The sequence below is a fragment of the Caenorhabditis remanei genome, chromosome III (genome assembly GCF_010183535.1).
Source record: "Caenorhabditis remanei strain PX506 chromosome III, whole genome shotgun sequence".
Taxonomy (NCBI): domain Eukaryota; kingdom Metazoa; phylum Nematoda; class Chromadorea; order Rhabditida; family Rhabditidae; genus Caenorhabditis; species Caenorhabditis remanei.
In genome coordinates, this window is record NC_071330.1 from 6630089 (window position 1) to 6646513 (window position 16425).

Consider the following 16425-nt stretch of genomic DNA (forward strand, 5'->3'; position numbering starts at 1 on the left):
AGTTATCGTCATCGTCATCGTCTTCGCAATCCCTGTTTCCATATTTCCTTCATCCCGCTCCACTCACCCATAACCGCGTTCGTTTCAATGTTCTTCTAAGTCCAAATCTCAACCTCTCATCATCAACGTCTCACAGATTACGTGTAACCATTTCTACATGTCTCCATAAAAATTATATTTCTCGTCTCTCATTTTCGTTTTCGAAACAATCTGTGATACCACAGCTCACCCACCCCCTAATGCACCCCCGTAAATACCTCGATATTTGTACGTGTACGCTCCCATCGATCATTAGTATAAACTGTTCTCCTTTATTATAACTATCATGAATCCCATATGTCTGTACAGTCCCGATTAATACCCCTTTTCCTCCAATACGGGCAATTTTCTAAATGTCTAGCCGCAACATTGTGATGCCTGTCATCATTATCAGACTGTTTTACTTCCCATTTCATGTTATTTGACCCCCGACTCCTCCCACCAATTGCTCATTTTTCCCAATTTTTAATTCCAAGTCTACGCATTAATTGACTTCACTCCCTCCCCGTTCCCATATGTTTTTATTTCTGAATAGGTCATTGTTACGTTGTTATTCTGAAAGCGCGCAGTAAATGATTCAAGTTGTCTTCTGATTTTGTGGGCTCCGCCCCTCAAATAACATCTACGCTCACATACTCACCAAACTTCTTTTATCATTTAGCAGCGCATAGGAATCGCTCTAAAAGCTCATTAATCTCTTGTCTATTCCTAAATTTTTTATACATTTCCCCACTACCCTCTTATTCTTCATGTCTTTTTATGATAGACGTCCTAGATGTGTAATTTTTATTCTCCTCGTTAACAATAAAATATTTTCAATTATATGTGATTTCGCAGAACATGATCTGAATTTCAGATTTCATTTATGACAGGTGATGAAGTCAGTGAGCTCTGAACGCACTCAAATTCTGGAAAAAAACGAGAGAAAAAGATATCTTCAAGCAATTACTGTTTAAAAAAACTGTAGAGGTACTTTACTGGCAAAAAGGCATGCATATGTGGGGGTTCAGTTGATATCAAAGCTGTCGTATGGCCGGCCGCGGTTTTTTCTTGAAAATCTCAAATAGTCGCGGTCGGTCCAAAAAAAATTTGGCACCAGTGGGGGTCGAACCCTGGTTGTCAGATTGGTACCAAAAAGTCAACAGTATATCAATTCATGTTTCCAGTTGAAACTCTAGAAAGCCGCGGCTTTTATAAATTTTCAGGAAAAAACCCCGGCCGGCCACGATTTCTGACAGCCTTGGTTGAAATATAAGAACTTTTGCAGTGTAGATACTAAAAAAGGAACTCAGTTCTTCAATATTCGTTTATTCTTGGTAAAATCTTGCAATTTAAACAAACTGGGAGTATTGATAAACTTTCAAAAGTCAAGTTGATAATATCATTAAAAAGAGATGTTTGAAAAATATAAGCACGCGAGCCTCTATTGCAGTATTTACGGTATGTTCTTCAGGAATCAGAAAAATATGACAACTCGGTTTACTTCATCTCGAATTTAAACCGGAAGTTGGGAGCACTTCTGGATGTTGATTTGTTCTCAGGAACAAATAAAAGTAAAAAAAAAGATTATTATTATTACATGCAGTTACTTCTTCATTTGAATTTTCTTCTTGACATCTTCTTTAAAATATCAAAATTTGATTTCATTTTCCGTCTTGAAATGTTATAATAACCATTTATCTGATTTTCCAATTATTTTTTAAAGTTATAAAATAACCAGGTTGATCTACAAGAAACTTCCGAATTCTCGTCTCTTCTCTTTCCCCAACTACTGTGAATGAACATTGACGTGAAGATATAATGATGCGTCCAAAGTTGCTACAAAAAGCAAAATCGACAAATCTGCGCCGGCCGAAGTTGATTTGTAGATTTGCAGGTTGGCAGTTATTCGTTCTTGCTCATCCTAATTTTTCAACTGCGTCGCAGCTGCGAATCGGAGTTGTCCGGAATCCGGATTCCGGATTCCGAAATTCCGGAATTCCGGGTTTTTTGACATTCCGGAAAATCAAAATTTTCATTCCGGGTCCGGATTCCGGAGATTTTTTGAGTTTAATTTTCCCGGAATCCAGAAGTTGAAATTTTAAAATTTTTTGAGTTTAAAAAGCGACTATAGCACTTCTTTTTCGGTTTTGATCCTCAAAAGTAGTTTAAAACTTTATTTATCATTAAAAACACTCGAAAAAATGACTTGGCCTTGCAAATTTATCGAATCATTTCGAATTCCGGATTCCGAAATTCCGGAATTCCGGGTTATATAATTCCGGGTTATATTCCGGGTTATATTCCGGGTTACCGGTTATTTCGTCATTCCGGTTCCGGATCCCGGATTCCGGAATTCGAAAAATGTCATTCCGTACAACTCTGCAGCAAATCTACAAATCGACTTTGGACGGTGCAGATTTGTCGTTGTAGCAACTTTGGAAGTACCATAAATGCCAAATATGGCTCTTCCGTTGTGGACGAATAATAGTGTCGTGAGGACATCGAGTGCTTAGCAGAGTTGCATGGAAGTAAACTCGGAAGTTAGACGGAAGTGAGTTTTATTTCGAGAATATAAAACGAACGGCAAAAATATGAAGTGAATACGTTGTATTGATGGTATTACTACCCTTCAAGCATAAAAATTCCAACATCTAACTTATCCCCTACCAGTAGACTTGAAAAAAGAGCTGATTCTGAAACCCGGAAGTCGGAAGTCGGAAGTGAAGACTTATTCAGGTCTACTGGTAGGGGATAAGTAAAATGTTGGAATTTTCCATGCTCGAAAGGTAGTAATACCATCAATACAACGTTTTCACTTCATTTTTTGCAGTTCGTTTTATATTGTCGAAATAAAACTCACTTCCGAGTTTACTTCCATGCAACTCTGGTGCTTAGCAAGCGGGAGTCGACATCATACCCGGAAGTTGTTTTGTTGTCTGAAATAAAATGAAAAAGAGTAAAGAATGATAATAAAATCAAAGTAGATATCCGTTCTCATTCGCTTCTCCCGCATTCTGATATTCTATTATATTTTCTGCGCAATTTCATTAAAAATGGATTAGTTCAGAACAATTCCACATTACACATTTATCATAGATTAAAAACGTTAAAATTTCAGAGATTAATTGAGAAAGTGATTCAAATTAGAAAATTGGAATGATTCGAATTGGAATTACATTAAAATGCTTTCAGAGAAAAAGAAGTATGAAAAGACATTTTAGAAATATCAAGATGACTAGATGAAATTCTAATGTCACAGTGTGTGGAAATTCAGGAAACGGAAAATTAATGTCCAGATTGTCGAATATCTCTTTGGATACTGTATATCTTCTCAGCCAAAAGATTGTAATATTGCTCTCGATCGGTTGCGGTTTCGAATAATTCACGTTCAATGGTCTTCGCATCTTCAATCACATTCATTTGTTCAACTTGATCTTGTGGCAAATCGCTTTCTTGCGGAAAGATGGCACGAATCAATTTTCCGACGAGATGATCACGAAGTTCCTGCGGCATTTGGTTGCGCCATGCCATACGGTTGACTTCCATCTTTGGATGATAATGATGTCTGGAATTAATTGACTGAATACCTAAGAGTGAAAAAAAATAGACGGGAAGAGACGAAGTAAAAAAGAAAAGTGATCCATAAACACATAATATATATATATATATATATAATAATGAATGTTCGAGTAAATATCATCGAACTTCGAAACATCCCCCAGTCAGTTTGAATGATGAAACAAAACTTCAGTAACCAGATATCTAACAGGACCAAAAAGAAAAGAGAAGCTAGTTTCTGAGCTGCCGGAAAATGGAACAGACACTGGAGCCAGATCTGGGACACCGATGGAGGAGCAGAAGTTACTACACGGAGGTACTTCAAAAAGGGAATTACTTATATGAAAACTTCAATCTATATAAAAGAAGCACAAAGAAGCACAATTTGATTCATTTCTTAAAACCCATGCGAAATTCTTTTTTTTGATGCAAAAGTCAATGAAACTTAGAAGAATCCGATTGAACCCTCAGTTGTTTTTCTGGGAAAAAAATAAAAAGAAGAAGAGAAGAAAAAGGAAAAGAGCACATAAGTGAAATGTAGAACTCTGCGTCTCTGACCAAAAGGCAACAAGAAACGAAAATAGAGGGCGCGACAACTAGACGAGATCATTGTAGTATTCAGATGAAATAAGTTGAAATTTCAAAAGTTACGAGGCAGGCGTTAGAGAAGTAAATATACCAGCCGGGGAAGGAAATCAAGAAATCAAGGGTTTTCAAGACTAATGATTAGCCAAAAACTAGTTTTTCATCGATTGTTTCCTGAATTTACAAATTTTCAGATCATAAATATTTCTAGCAGTTTTGTTTCTAATATTTACAGATGTTCTACTTAAACTACAGTAACCCAAAACAATACAAGTTGCAAGCGCGCTCTGTCGAACGCAATTGGAAAAAGTTCATTTTTGTTCATTTTTTTGCCATTTTTTTGGAGACTTCACAGAAAAATTGTGTTCCTCATTACTATTTTGTCTATTTAAACTTCACAAATAAAAAACATTTTTCAGCTAATTAAAAAGCCTATTAAATACGAACAGATTCATTCATCCGGCGTCTTCTCAATATTAATCTCATATTGCAATATCTTTTTTCATATTTAGATTATACACACGTCTTACAGATTCAAACGGACCTATGAAAAAGAGAGAAACAGCATGTAAACGCGACGAAATATAAAACATGACTAAAGAGACGGTGAGAGAAAAAGAGTGAAAAGGATGGCTGCTCTCTTCCTCTCTCATCGCTATTGCCCACTCTCCTCTCTTCTCGTTTTCTTTATCGTTTTCCTTCTTGTCCTCCTGTCAATTTCGTGATTGTTTCAGGTAGCTGTTGACAGCGTGGAACGTCGTCGCGAATCCAATGGGTGCAAATGGATCGTCGCAGTTGGAGAAAGAGATCAGCACGACTGATTCTGTCAACACTACCAATGAACACTATTACGGGCTAGTCAATGTTAGAAAAATTCTGAAAAGAACTGCTAATTTACTCGATTTTTTTAGTTTGGGAACACTTGTTACTGCAATTCGGTTATTCAAGCATTGTTCTTCTGTCGGCCGTTTCGTGAGAGAATTCTGAATTATAAGCAAACGTTGAAGAAATCCAGTAAGTGATTTTTTATTGGCATATGTTTTATAAATGCATTTTCAGGCGCATCAAAAGACAATTTAGTAACATGCCTCGCAGATCTCTTCCACAATATAGCAAATCAGAAGCGAAGAGTAGGAACAATTGCCCCAAAGAGATTCATCACAAAATTAAAGAAAGAAAATGGTAACAATTTATTTACTCAAAATTCATATTTTCAACTCAGCAAAGATTCAGAACTCTTCGACAATTATATGCAACAAGATGCTCACGAGTTCTTCAATTATCTACTCAACACAATATCAGAAACACTTATAACGGAGAAAAAGGCTGAACGGGAGAAAACTTTAAGACATGGAACAATTAAAAAAGGAAATGTGACTGTGAATATGGCACCAGCTACTGCTGGACTCCAAAGAGATGATAAAACAGGAGAGCGGAACGGAATAACTGTTGAAGGAAACGATTTCCGAAACTCGACGGAAACGACGTGGATACATGAGATTTTTCAAGGAATTTTGACGAACGAAACACGGTGTTTGAGCTGTGAAACAGTTTCCAGCAAAGACGAAAACTTCTTGGATTTATCGATTGATGTAGAGCAGAACACTTCAATTACTCATTGTCTCCGGGTATTCAGTGAAACTGAAACACTTTGTGGAGATCAGGTTCGTTTTCGGTTCGTTTATTCTTGATGCGAAATAATTTTGCAGAAGTATTTTTGTGAAACGTGCTCCTCAAAACAAGAAGCTCAGAAGCGAATGAGAATCAAAAAGCCTCCACAACTACTAGCTCTTCATTTGAAACGATTCAAATACGTGGACTCTCTCAATCGACACACAAAACTTTCCTATCGAGTAGTGTTCCCGCTAGAACTACGACTTTTCAACGTGGTACGATTTCTATAACTAACTGAAATATTGAATGTTTCCGAAAAAATTGAAAGCGAGACCCAACATAAAAATTGAAAGCGAGACCCAACATATTCCTGGGGAAAAGGGAAATTGATTAATTCAGTAGTCCCTAATTAGCTTACAGCAGCCAATCAGCAAAAAATAATGTTCGTAATAAAATTCTAACATTTCAGAGCGATGATGCTGAACACGGTGATCGAATGTACGATCTCGTTGCAACAGTAGTCCACTGTGGCGCTACTCCAAATCGTGGACATTACATAACTTTGGTAAAGAGTAACTCGTTTTGGTTAGTATTCGATGACGATATTGTGGAAAAGCTTGATGTGTCATCAATGGAAGAATTCTCTGGCATGTCGACTGATGCAAACATTCAGATGCCACCTGGAAATCAGTCAGCTCCACAGAAAAACTCCGAGTCAGCATACATTCTATTTTATCAAGCTCGTAACTACGCAGCTGATAATCCAGACCATAACCATAAAAGTAAGAATAGTACACATTCAGTTTAGTTTTACTTTTCCATTGCTCAGCCTCTTCATTAATTCCTAATAGATCTAATTTTTCAAATTTCCAATCCCGAGACCCTCTTGAAACGAGTAATTCTACTTACTGTCCGATTTTTCACCCCAAGTTTCCCAGTTTGTCATTCTGACCGAGGTTGCACATGTTACTAGATTAGTGAGAGTTATTCTCTCACTCATCCACTCCGCCTAGAAGTGTACTGCTATCGATTATTATGTAAATATTTTTCTACTTGAAAATTGTAATCTTTTGTATATTTATGAATAAATCATTCATAAAAATTAAAGGTAGTCTGAAATTGAACCGAATGAATTGGGAGGGATCACAAGTAAAAATCTAAACGCCACAGACAAAAAATGACCCGATTGGAAACACAACCCGTGGTTGAAAAGTAAGAAAAGGCACAGAAGTTTGAAAGACAAAAAAAACTAAGTGTAACAAATAACAATAACTAATTGATCTATGATTTGCAGTAAGGTGTCCAATTGAAATCACAATCCAAAGCTACATTGATGATTGTGACAGATGTTCCAGAAAAATCAAGAAGGCGCCGGCTGTTGATGATGTATCGTACATTGTGAAGACCAGAAACCTATAATATTGATTATACAGTTATGAAGGAGATCTCTTATTTCCTACTTTATCTCTTTTTCGTTTTATCTCCCACTGCTTCTTGTCGTTTTTCTTTGGAATATAGTCTCTTTTCCGCTTTGGACCATGAATATGACGGAACGTGTTTGTACTATTAGTGGAGAGACCGGAAACACGAGTTAGATTCAGCTTGCTGTCACTGAAAAGAGAGAATTCGATTCGATAAGTTATTCTAACAGACAACAAAGAAATAGAAACTCACACAATTCTGAGATAAAACTCGTCATCTTCAAGTCCCCATCCCCAGTATTTATTCGACATTCCATTCAGTCTCTTGTAATCTTCTAAAGTCAGCATCAAAATGCCACCGATAAACTTTACGTAATGATATTTAGGATGATATTCTGGAGAAGTTATATGTCGAATCACACCCACTCCAGGGAATTCATATGGAACTTCAGGATTGACCGGAAGCAAATCCACGTCATTCATTACCATGTAGTCGCATCCAAGACGATCAGCTTCATTCCACCCAACCTAAAAAAAAGACGGGAATATATTCAGGTCGTTCGAGAAGGACCACTTACGTTTATTAAAGATGCCCGATTGAAACGAAAAGAATCGGTTTGGTTGACTATTAGAATATGATGTGAGACGTTCTGGTTGTTTAGAAATCTGGAAGAATTATTGAGAATGAGATTGATAAAACAACCGTTTATGTTCATAGATGAATTGTGATTCTACTTAAATAAAAAACCTACTTCGACATGTGTGGGGAGAATTCTTCAAGCTCTTCTAGACGATCACGATACGGAACAACTACACAAAGTTTATGACTTTTTACTTGTGGCGGTCTTGGATCTCTGAAAAAATGTTTGAATTTTGTATTTATTATCTGTTCTTGAAATCTTACACGTAGTCAGTCATGAGATCCATGTCGAGAATAAGTAGCACTAGACAATAACATACTACTAATGAGATTAAAATTATTCCCGTGAGGATTAAACGTGCTTTGAGTTTCATCTCATTTGATGAAACTGCCGACGAGAAGTGGCTTCCTCTGAAAAATGTAAACTATTCGAGTGTTTGTGAAGTGGAGATGAAGAACATCTGGCGGATTTCAAACGAATTTGTATATTTTAAGAAAAATGTTTTGTGATGGTTAAGTCCTGTAAATTATTTCGTTTAGGGTTTCTGTGAACTTGATTTCTAAATCCACGTAGCTACGCGTAGGAGCATACAAACCTTAAGCTTTGTATATGTGGAGTTCCGAAGAATTTTGTGCAGCCGTTTATAACTTTTTTCGGATGCTTTTATTTTCACTTGTTTCCCCTCAGACTGCATTTATCCCTTTTTATAAAACCAAAAAAACTCTCTCTCTAAATTTCTTGATATTCATATCACTTGTAAATCAAATTATTAAAATTCAATTTCTGTGTTTTTTTTTAAAATTTTTGTTTTTATCCCTATTCAGTCTCAAGAACAGCCTCGAAAATAGCCGCAAACGACTTTATAAAAAATGAAAAGTGGCTAGAGCAAACCCGCTCCAATGAAATCAAACGCAACGCAGCCGCCACGCTCGTCGTCCTCTCGGTTTTTGGTCGCGGTATACCGTAGATGCTCTTCGGTTTTCGGCCAGTGACAGACAGTCGTGCTGATTTCTTTCGGTCTCAACTTTGTCATGGATGGTTTTTCGCTCTGAAAGTCAATTTGATATCCTATTTAACTGTTTTCTCCGCTCAATTGTGCCACATTTCTTCTTTTCACTCTGTACACTTCACTCGTGGAAAAGTCGATATATCGGTTTTTCATTAATAATCGTTAGAACTCAGTTTATTTCGACAGAATAGCTCATTAGCTAACTTGAATACAGAAAAACGTTCGTATCCTCTTAGGTTTTGTTGTATAAGTAGTATTTATTTCAAAACATACGTTTTCGTTATTTATCCTTCCACATTTTTTCACATCTCAGTTAATCTTATACAGCTTTTTTCTATTATTGAAATTAATTTTCACTCAGATGTTTCAGGAATGGTGGTTGATCAAAATGCCATCGATGGCATCGTTAGCGCCGAGCAGGCGATGTATGGACCATTCTTTGGAAGTCTTGGAGTGACTGCAGCCATGGCTTTTGCCGCCGCAGGATCAGCATATGGGACCGCCAAAGCTGGAACGGGAATAGCTTCTATGGCTGTTGCTAGACCGGATCTTGTCATGAAAGCTATCATTCCAGTCGTCATGGCCGGTATTGTGGCCATCTACGGACTTGTGGTTGCTGTCATTGTTTCCGGAAAAGTTGAGCCAGGAGGTGTAAACTACACTATCAATTCGGGATTCTCTCAGTTTGCCGGAGGTTTAGTTTGTGGAGTTTGTGGACTTGGAGCTGGATACGCAATTGGAATCGCTGGAGACGCGGGAGTGAGGGCCCTCTCACAACAACCGCGCATGTTCGTCGGAATGATCTTGATTCTCATTTTCGCCGAAGTTTTGGGTCTCTACGGTATGATCGTCGCTCTTATTCTCGGAGCTACCTAACCTCACGAAAACAAATTATTTGCCTCTTACTATTGACTTTCAAGAATAAGCATCCAGTGTTTTGAAAAATCGACAAAACATCCACTTTGCTATATAACAACTGATAGCATTGTAGGCTGGTTGTTAACGTAGCTTTCTTTCTTTCTATATTAAACCCCATCTCGCATGATTTTTTACTTTATACTTTCTTCTAAAATATTCAATTGTCTTGTTTCATGTACATTTCGATAGTTTTTATTTTTTCGGTCTTTTCCCAACATTCCAATAAAACCGATATTCGATTGACCCTTTATCGTATATGTTATTTATTACTGTTGCGTTCTTATCGCAGTTTCTACCTTTTATTGTGTTATGGAAACGAATCATTTTACTTATCGGTCTGTTACAGAATGTCTTACGATTTGGAGACTGCCGAGCGTGCCGCTTATGCCCCATTCTTTGGATACATGGGAGCCGCTTCGGCCCAGATCTTCACAGTCTTGGGAGCTGCCTACGGAACAGCCAAATCAGCTGTCGGTATTTGCTCGATGGGAGTGATGAGACCAGAACTTATCATGAAATCCGTTATTCCAGTTATTATGGCTGGTATGTTTCCGAACATCAATCACTAATTATTCCTCCTTTGTTCCAGGTATCATCGGTATCTATGGTTTGGTCGTGGCTATGGTGCTGAAGGGTAAGGTCACCTCTGCTTCTCAAGGTTATGACCTGAACAAGGGATTCGCCCATTTGGCTGCTGGTCTTACTTGTGGACTTTGTGGACTTGGAGCCGGATATGCTATCGGAATTGTCGGAGACGCTGGAGTCCGTGGAACAGCTCAACAACCAAGACTTTTCGTCGGAATGATTCTTATCCTCATTTTCTCCGAAGTAAGGATTTCTATAAGTTCATAAAATAAAATAAGAAAACAACTTTTTCTAGGTCTTGGGACTCTACGGTATGATCGTCGCTCTTATCCTCGGAACCTCCTAAATCGTCTTCTTCATTACGCCTCCGCTCACATAATTCATTCCCCAGTCTTCCCAGTCTTACCGGATTTCCGTGTATCAATAAAATGTATTTTCCTTCTTTCTATCACTTTAGCCCTTTCCATTCAACCCTCGCCACCCTCCTTTCCATCCATCAGCACTTAACCGAAACAGTCAACACATCTCAGTTGACTCCGCAATTTCTTCACGCCTGATGTTCTTCTTGTGTTAGTGACCTTCTCATCCATTTCTTCTTTTTTCTATCAATGTGTACTAACATTGCCAATTCTACGACGACTTGTGTCCTATGTCTTTTTAGTGTATGAAATATATACATATATATTTATCGTTTTTATAAATGATCTGGCTACTAGAGCCATAAAAAAAGGTTGTGACAAATAGTGTTTCGCGAGTTCGCGAGAGTTGCCTCTAGAAAAATAAATCATTCACCGTTACGTGTTCGGTTTAGGGGAGTGCAAGAGGAGGTAGAATTCCACGTAGAATACTTCTGTGCTTGAACATGTATCAAAAGAATGAAACATTAAACAGATGGATGGGAAGTTCTCGATGGATAGTCAAATACTGGAAGAAGTTATACGTAGCGGGAACATCCCTTGTCACGGTAGAACAGGTTCGTGAAAAATATAAATCCACGTTTAAAACTATCGACAAATTTGTTTGCAAACACTATGAAACTAAACTTTCTTGTTCTGACATTCCTGCCTGATTCACTGAAAGATGTTCTGGAAATGGTGTTCTACAGACATATTTTCAAGTACAAAAAATAATGGTGAGCAAGGAAAGTGCTTACTAAATACTGAAAGAACAATCGGAGCTTGACAATCTTTGGTTTCAGAGAATACATGAATAACTCATGACTTAATCCCCAAACCTTCGACATCTTTCTACATCTGTTTCGGTTCATTTTTCATTTCAAAAAAGTATAAATAATCTACCCATCTTCACTTGAAGTCCGAAAAAGGGTATTTGTCAGAAACATACTCACCAAAAAGCGTGCTTGCGAACAACGCCCCATAAAAACATAAAAACTGCATAACTGATAGACATAAGGATTATATGAGTTCGTTTGCAGGAATGTTGTGTGCTGGTGGTGGACTTCTACCTCCCGCCCTTCTTGATGAGGCAAGAGTTCCAAAGTTCTACTTAGATGCTCTTGTCGCCTGTGGGGGAACGTCATCTAGTGCTCTTCCAAATACTGGTCTCGGTGAGTTTTATGCGAACACGTTCATTAATAACCAATCAAGTATTTGTTTCAGTCTATAATCTAATGGGAACATCTGAGTTGCCAAAAGACGTGCTATCACACATTTGGTCTGCTGTAAACCGTGCGAAGCCAGGTCAACTGACTCGTCCAGAATTCTTCTCTCTTCTTGCTTTAATTGCGTTAGCACAAAAAGGAGAATCATTAGCTGCTCTATGTGCAATGGATTCTCTTCCCATTCCATATCTGAGTCCGGTTCAAGCATTCCCAACTCCTTCCAATCCAGCTCCAACCACGAGCACATCATCTTTTGTTCCATTTGGAAAGTGAGTAAACTACCTCGCAAATAAATCAAGCCAACTTAACAAGAAGATTTTCAGAATCAAACCATCCGCTTTCATTCCAACTTCACTTCTGCCACGTCGGAGTATGAGAAAGAAGCAAGAATCAGGATCGAAAGAAGCTTCTGCACATAATTCACCAGCTAAAGGAGCTGCCCAAGATCTCGCTGGTCTCGATTTCAGTGACATTTCTGATATGAAAGAAGATATAAAAGATGTAAACGAGACGCCACAGCAGACATGCTGGCGAGAGACTGTTCATGCTGTTTATATTGTTGTTGAGGAAGCGAACCAAATATTAAAAGATGCTCAAAAAGAAGTTCTCCAAGAAATTTCTGAAACTGAGAAGGGAAGTGCTTATTTTAAAAGTTTATCTAAAGCATTCGATACACTGGAGAGAGTTTGCAAGTCTGCTGGAGTACTACTATCGATCCAATCCACGAAAGAAGCAGAATACTGTCGCAATTTAAGAAGAAAGTGGGAAACATTTTTGGAGAGAAATTCAGATGACAAAGAAGGAGATGTTGTGGATGATAAGTAAGAATTCAATAGATCAGTTCTATTCACGCGTTAATAAATTTCAGAAAGTGTATGATCTGTTTTCAACCTCTTCTAAATCGTATTGAATTCGGTGGGCAGAATTACGACGCAGCATGTGCAAATCTCTGGGTCAACGGAGTCAGTTCAACTCTTCCTAGTCTTCATTTAAAATAACCATTCCCCCTTCTCAAATGTAAATTCTTACGTCTTTCCTAGCATTGGTTGTGAATGCTTTCTTCATTTGGTTACTTCTAGTCCTTTCCCATCGAGCTTCTGTGGTTGTGTGTATATTCTCTTTTCAGGTTTCAGTTGGGCTAATAGCTCTTTATTATGGTTTAAACACTATCATAATAATCATCATAATTCAATTCAATGTTACATTTCTGCTCTCTAATAAATAGTCAATATTAGGATTTTAATTCTTGAGATATGGGTATTCAGAAATTACGAAGATTCAATCCATTCTTGACGTCATCCACCGTATTCTCAGCTACTGATCCAATTTTGGAGAATGTCGAATCAATCTTCTGCTCGGAATCTCCCAGTGTTTTCTTCACTTCCAAAACTGCGTCTCCTATCATTTTTTCTCCGGACTTCATCAGATCCGATGCAACTTTTTCACTTTTATCAGCAACGTCTTCCATTTTTTCCTTGATTTCAGAAATCGTCTGAAATTTAATTAAAATTAATTAATTTTTTAAAGTTCTCAACGAACATTTTCAATTTTTCCTCCAAGTTTTTCCTTCGTTTCATCCAGACTCTTGGCTGTTTTCTCCAAAGATTTAGTGATACCATCCACTTTTTCCGCAATGTTCTGTAAGAAATCCTATTCATTTTTATTTTTTCAAATGTTTATTTGATCTTCGGTTTCTTACATTTTCCGCATCTTTCTTCTTTTCATCTAATGTTGATTTCACTTCTTTCAGTGTTCTCGCCACGTCATCCTCTGTTTTTTTGATAGTCTGAAAATATATTTTCTATCTCAATTTCACAGCTCCTCCCATTTTTCCACATCACTCTCAATACTAGTCGTGATCTGCAAAAAGACGAAGAATTCTCTTATCTTTCGCACCTTATCAACACTTTCTTCTGCCACCTTCTGCACTTTTGCCAGCAAGTCTCCGACCACGTTTACATTCTTCTGAGTCTCTGTACTCTCTACTGCCGGTACACTTTCAGGAGTTATCTCATTCATTAATTGACTGACTTCAATCTGAAAAAGAATGAGAGTGAGAAAAAAGAAGAAGATGAATTTGAGAGGGGTTTGCTCCCTCAAGTGGATGAATACTTGGGAAAGTCTGGAAGCAGAACAGGTTAAAAACTGGAATGTATTCTGGGGTTTCAGGAATCACTGGGAATCACTGCATGCAAGCCGATAAGTCATGAACTCATCAATGGTATCTCCTACCTGATCATTCATTTTATTTGCAGATAAATTCTTGACTGCGACAGCAGGTTCTTCTTGAGTCTCCGCATGAATTCTCACTGCATTCTGAGCATTTCCAGCAATTTCGGGAGCATGAGCAAACTTAACATGCTCTTGACTTGTCTCTGCCGATTTTGGAGATTGAACTTCAATTGGATTATTCGAATCTATAATATTAATATGATGGATAAAAATTCAAAACTTCCTCACCACTTTTGCCAAGAGATTTTTTCTTTTCCAATTCTTGTTTAACCTTTTTCATTTCATTCAAAAACTCTTCTCTATCCTGAACGAAATCTGGCTCAGAAGCAATATCATCGTCTTTCGAAGTGATAACATGACGATTCTCCTCTTTCTTCACTGGTTTAGTGATTGGAGCGGGAGCTAAAAATATATATCGTGATCAAGTTCTGGTCAGTATAATGATGAACTCACGAGCATTGAATCTAATTGGAGCAGCTTTGAAGTCACTGTGGGTCGCGCTTTTCTTTGGTATTTTTGCATCATAAACTCGTTGTTTATGAGGGATTTTGTCGAGATGAGCAAGAGTTCGAGGAGTTGAAGAACCGAATACAAACTGATTACGTGAATCACCACCTGAAATTATGTAGTTCTTGATTTAGGTTTCAGATTAATGCGATGCTTTGAGAATCTTCCTAATTTTCAAATCTTTTCAATTTTGATCGAGTCTAGTGTATCATATTCAAACACTTCCGGACCTTCAGAAAACGAGCGGGAAAGCCGTCAGCTTAAAATAGACAGAGTGGCGGTTTTCAGATGCCAAAGATTTCAATGTTGAAGAAAGAATGAACGTCAAGATTGGTTCAATAGAGTTTCCCCACCAATCAAAAACTTTGATTTCTATTGTCCAAAACTTTCAAAATGAATTAACCTTCTCTCGAAAGACTTCTTGCTTTGACAATATAGTCATGTAAACTCGGAGTGTCCACTGGCTTCTCAACTGATTTCGCATCGTAGCTTCGTAGTTTCGGAGGTATCTGAAATTAATTCTTTTCCTTTTTCTTTTCCCAAGTTTTGAAGTTTCAGTTGAAACATAAAAACACTTTTATGATCCACTTTTATTGCTGTCTCTGGTCCTTTTTCAATTGAGAAAAGCTAATTGAATGGATCGGAATGTAGTAAAACTACTCATGGAGTGCTCATCCATCTTTATATGTTTTCTTCCCATGAGAATACCTTGTTCATGTGAGACAAATCGCGTGGAGTACTACTTCCAAAAGCGAAAACTCGTTGACCGCGGCTTCGAAGTTTCTCTCGTCCAGCAGATGAAGCCATTGTTTGAATTGGGTCCAGAAGTGCACAAAGAGTAGCAAAACGAGGAAGAAGAAGCTGTCAAAAATGGAGTGAGAGAGAGAGAGAGTTGTTGAAAAAAAAAATGACAAAGGGGTGGAAAAACGATCGGTGAGCAAGAGATTCGAGTGGAAGAAAATTGGGGTGGAGTGGATGAAAAGGGTCGACAGGAAACGATAGAGAAGCGTAAAACGAGTGTTAGGAGGAAGGAACATGGCGGGAAAAATATGAAGACGCATTCGGAAGGACGACGTCACGTCTCCGGAGGATAAGAAGAAGAAGAAAAAGAAAGGCCAAACGACTACGGGAAGATTCATGACATGTTCAGATTGTTAAGAAGGAGGAGAAGCAGTAATCAACTACCGAGTTGACGGCTTTCTTTTTGAGATGAATGTTTCAATATTATCTTCCAAGGAGAAGAAAATTGAACAACGCTCTGGGCCAATGACCGTGTTTCATCTTTAAATGCGAGGCTCTGATAGAAAAAAAGAAAGATCAGAAACTAATCAGCAGACACTCAATAACTCCATATTGGACAATACGGTTTTAGCCTAAAATGATGCTTCAGGTCTCTGTTTTTTTCCATTCAAAGACAGAATAAAATTAAATGTGGAGTACGCTCTGAACAATACGAATATTCCCTTTTACCTTATCCAGTTTTTGTTGGATTTAGAAATAGTGAACATTTTGAAACTGTGGAAAATTCTCCAAAACTGAAACCATCTTTTGTATATGCTGCTTACTGAAAAGAGATGACCTGTGTAATTGAAAAACCGCTGAAATGTGCAATCAAAGCAATAATTAGTTGGATCTTCACTTCCTCAGACTGAATTTCTAACAAAATTGAAAAAAAAAACATTAGAAAGGTAATTGAAAAGAAAAAAAACAACA

General features: G+C 37.7%; 7 protein-coding genes across 7 annotated transcripts; 4 read left to right on the top strand and 3 right to left on the bottom strand.

The window, feature by feature from the left end:
* Positions 1-3306: 3306 nt before the first annotated feature.
* On the bottom strand, positions 3307-3567 carry GCK72_009511 (uncharacterized protein; the record flags this gene model as incomplete). The annotated part of the gene is made up of 1 exon (XM_003112807.2): positions 3307-3567. One exon carries the CDS (start codon positions 3565-3567, stop codon positions 3307-3309), a length of 261 nt encoding a protein of 86 aa, XP_003112855.2.
* A 1368-nt stretch (positions 3568-4935) lies between these two features.
* Positions 4936-6586, top strand: GCK72_009512 (uncharacterized protein; the record flags this gene model as incomplete). The annotated part of the gene is made up of 6 exons (XM_053727411.1): positions 4936-5028; positions 5076-5178; positions 5224-5346; positions 5392-5828; positions 5874-6053; positions 6248-6586. The coding sequence occupies 6 exons, from the start codon at positions 4936-4938 to the stop codon at positions 6584-6586; spliced, it is 1275 nt and encodes a 424-aa protein (XP_053586988.1).
* Positions 6587-7059: 473 nt separating this feature from the next.
* Positions 7060-8126, bottom strand: GCK72_009513 (uncharacterized protein; the record flags this gene model as incomplete). Its single annotated transcript, XM_003112953.2, has 6 exons — positions 7060-7191; positions 7239-7389; positions 7453-7727; positions 7778-7865; positions 7952-8053; positions 8104-8126. The coding sequence occupies 6 exons, from the start codon at positions 8124-8126 to the stop codon at positions 7060-7062; spliced, it is 771 nt and encodes a 256-aa protein (XP_003113001.2).
* Positions 8127-9221: 1095 nt separating this feature from the next.
* GCK72_009514 (uncharacterized protein) lies at positions 9222-9725 on the top strand (the record flags this gene model as incomplete). The annotated part of the gene is made up of 1 exon (XM_003112814.2): positions 9222-9725. The coding sequence occupies one exon, from the start codon at positions 9222-9224 to the stop codon at positions 9723-9725; it is 504 nt and encodes a 167-aa protein (XP_003112862.1).
* Positions 9726-10114: 389 nt separating this feature from the next.
* On the top strand, positions 10115-10698 carry GCK72_009515 (uncharacterized protein; the record flags this gene model as incomplete). Its single annotated transcript, XM_003112915.2, has 3 exons — positions 10115-10310; positions 10357-10595; positions 10648-10698. The coding sequence occupies 3 exons, from the start codon at positions 10115-10117 to the stop codon at positions 10696-10698; spliced, it is 486 nt and encodes a 161-aa protein (XP_003112963.2).
* A 545-nt stretch (positions 10699-11243) lies between these two features.
* Positions 11244-12971, top strand: GCK72_009516 (uncharacterized protein; the record flags this gene model as incomplete). Its single annotated transcript, XM_003113142.2, has 5 exons — positions 11244-11325; positions 11788-11919; positions 11972-12242; positions 12297-12794; positions 12842-12971. 5 exons carry the CDS (start codon positions 11244-11246, stop codon positions 12969-12971), a joined length of 1113 nt encoding a protein of 370 aa, XP_003113190.2.
* A 263-nt stretch (positions 12972-13234) lies between these two features.
* Positions 13235-15519, bottom strand: GCK72_009517 (uncharacterized protein; the record flags this gene model as incomplete). The annotated part of the gene is made up of 9 exons (XM_003113221.2): positions 13235-13465; positions 13513-13611; positions 13673-13759; positions 13870-14010; positions 14206-14390; positions 14434-14607; positions 14659-14820; positions 15116-15221; positions 15421-15519. 9 exons carry the CDS (start codon positions 15517-15519, stop codon positions 13235-13237), a joined length of 1284 nt encoding a protein of 427 aa, XP_003113269.2.
* Between the last annotated feature and the right edge of the window lie 906 nt (positions 15520-16425).